Genomic DNA, 1,546 nt, shown 5'->3' with positions numbered 1-1,546 from the left:
GGGCTCAAGTAGAAAGAAAATGTTTTGAGAATGATGATAGCAACAAATGTACAAATGTGCTTGACACAACGCATGGCTGTATGGATTGCGAAAGGAGTTGTATGAGCCTCCAATAAAATGATTTAAAACAAAACAAAACGAAAAAAGAGTAAGTTCTGAGCCTGAGATAAAAGGCACTAGGCCCCAAATGCAACCAAAGCCCAAGAGGCTGCTCAAGCTACTGCAACAAACCCCCCTCCCAGAATTTGCCTACCATGGGAACAGAGGGCTCTCCACTGTCCTTCCAGGGAGCTGCAGTTGCTGCATTCATAGATGCCCATGAAGATGGTGAGGGAAATCCCAGCTCCCCTCAGGCCAGTAGAAGCCTCAACAAAGATCCTTTAACAAAGAAGGTGGTCTTGTGGGTGATGCACCTGATGGAGAAGAATCAATTGAGAGAGCCAGTTACGAAGGCAGACATGGAGGATTCTGTTGTCAAAGCATACAAAAATCACTTCCCTGAGATCCTCAAGAGAGCCTCTGTGCTCCTGGAGCTGGCTTTTGTTGTTGACCTGAAGGAAGGGGATCCCTTCTGTCACTGCTGTGCCTTTATCAGCAAGCCGGATTTCAGCGTGGTGAAAGGATTCTCCATGAAGACAGCATGCCCCCGACTGGCTTGCTGATGATGGTGCTGAGTGTGATATTCCTGAAGGAGAACTGTGCCTCTAAGGAGGAGGTTTGGGAGGTGCTGAATATGATGGGGGTATATTCTGACAAGACACACTGCATCTATGGACATCCAAAGAAAGCCCTCACCCAAGATTTCATGCAGCTGAAGTACCTGGAGTACCAGAAGGTGGCCAATAGTGATCCCCCACGCTATGAATTTCTGTGGGCCCAGAGTCTATGCTCAACTCACCAAGATGAAAGCCCTGGAATTCTTGGCCACCATCAGTGACACCTCCCCCAGTGCTTTATCACCCTGGTATGAAGAGGCTTTGTGAGAGGAGGAGGAGAGGTTGCAAGCCAGAATCGCAGCCAGGGCTCGAAACAGCGCAAGAGCAGCAGAAACCCCTGCCCCAAGTGAAAGCTAACATAACAATAATAATCCTTCCCTTTTTGATTCAAAGAGTCTGGCAATACTCTAATAGTGGAAAGTCAGGTCACAGTTGGAGAAAATAATATATATATTATATATAATAATATAATATTATATAATAGTAAAATATATAATAATACAAAATTGTGTATATATATATATATATATCTTTTAATTCCTGTTTTACATGTATAACTTGGAATTTTACTTTCATTCCTCCTTTTAAGGAGAAATTTCAAAAGCCGTGGTCTGTGGCAGATTTAAAAAAAAATAATTTTATTAGGGGCTCATACAACTCTTAGCACAATCCATCCATACATCAGTTGTGTAAAGCATATGTGTACATTCATTGCCTTCATCATTCTCAAAACATTTGCTCTCCACTTAAGCCACTGGCATCAGCTCCTCATTTTCCCCCTCCCTCCCCACTCCCCTCTACCTCGTGAACCCTTGATAATTTATAAATTA

General features: G+C 43.3%; 1 protein-coding gene across 1 annotated transcript; it reads left to right on the top strand.

Moving 5' to 3' along the window:
* The first annotated feature begins 254 nt into the window (after positions 1-254).
* Positions 255-1,073, top strand: LOC101642380 (melanoma-associated antigen B18). Its single transcript, XM_013006482.2, is given in 3 exon segments — positions 255-612; positions 615-873; positions 875-1,073. Coding segments are annotated over 3 exon segments (816 nt in total).
* The last annotated feature ends 473 nt before the right edge of the window (positions 1,074-1,546 follow it).

Source organism: Echinops telfairi, unplaced genomic scaffold, assembly GCF_000313985.2.
Source record: "Echinops telfairi isolate 266 unplaced genomic scaffold, ASM31398v2 ScPeMD7_53;HRSCAF=182, whole genome shotgun sequence".
NCBI classification, from domain to species: domain Eukaryota; kingdom Metazoa; phylum Chordata; class Mammalia; order Afrosoricida; family Tenrecidae; genus Echinops; species Echinops telfairi.
This window is presented reverse-complemented; position numbering and strand designations above follow the sequence as displayed.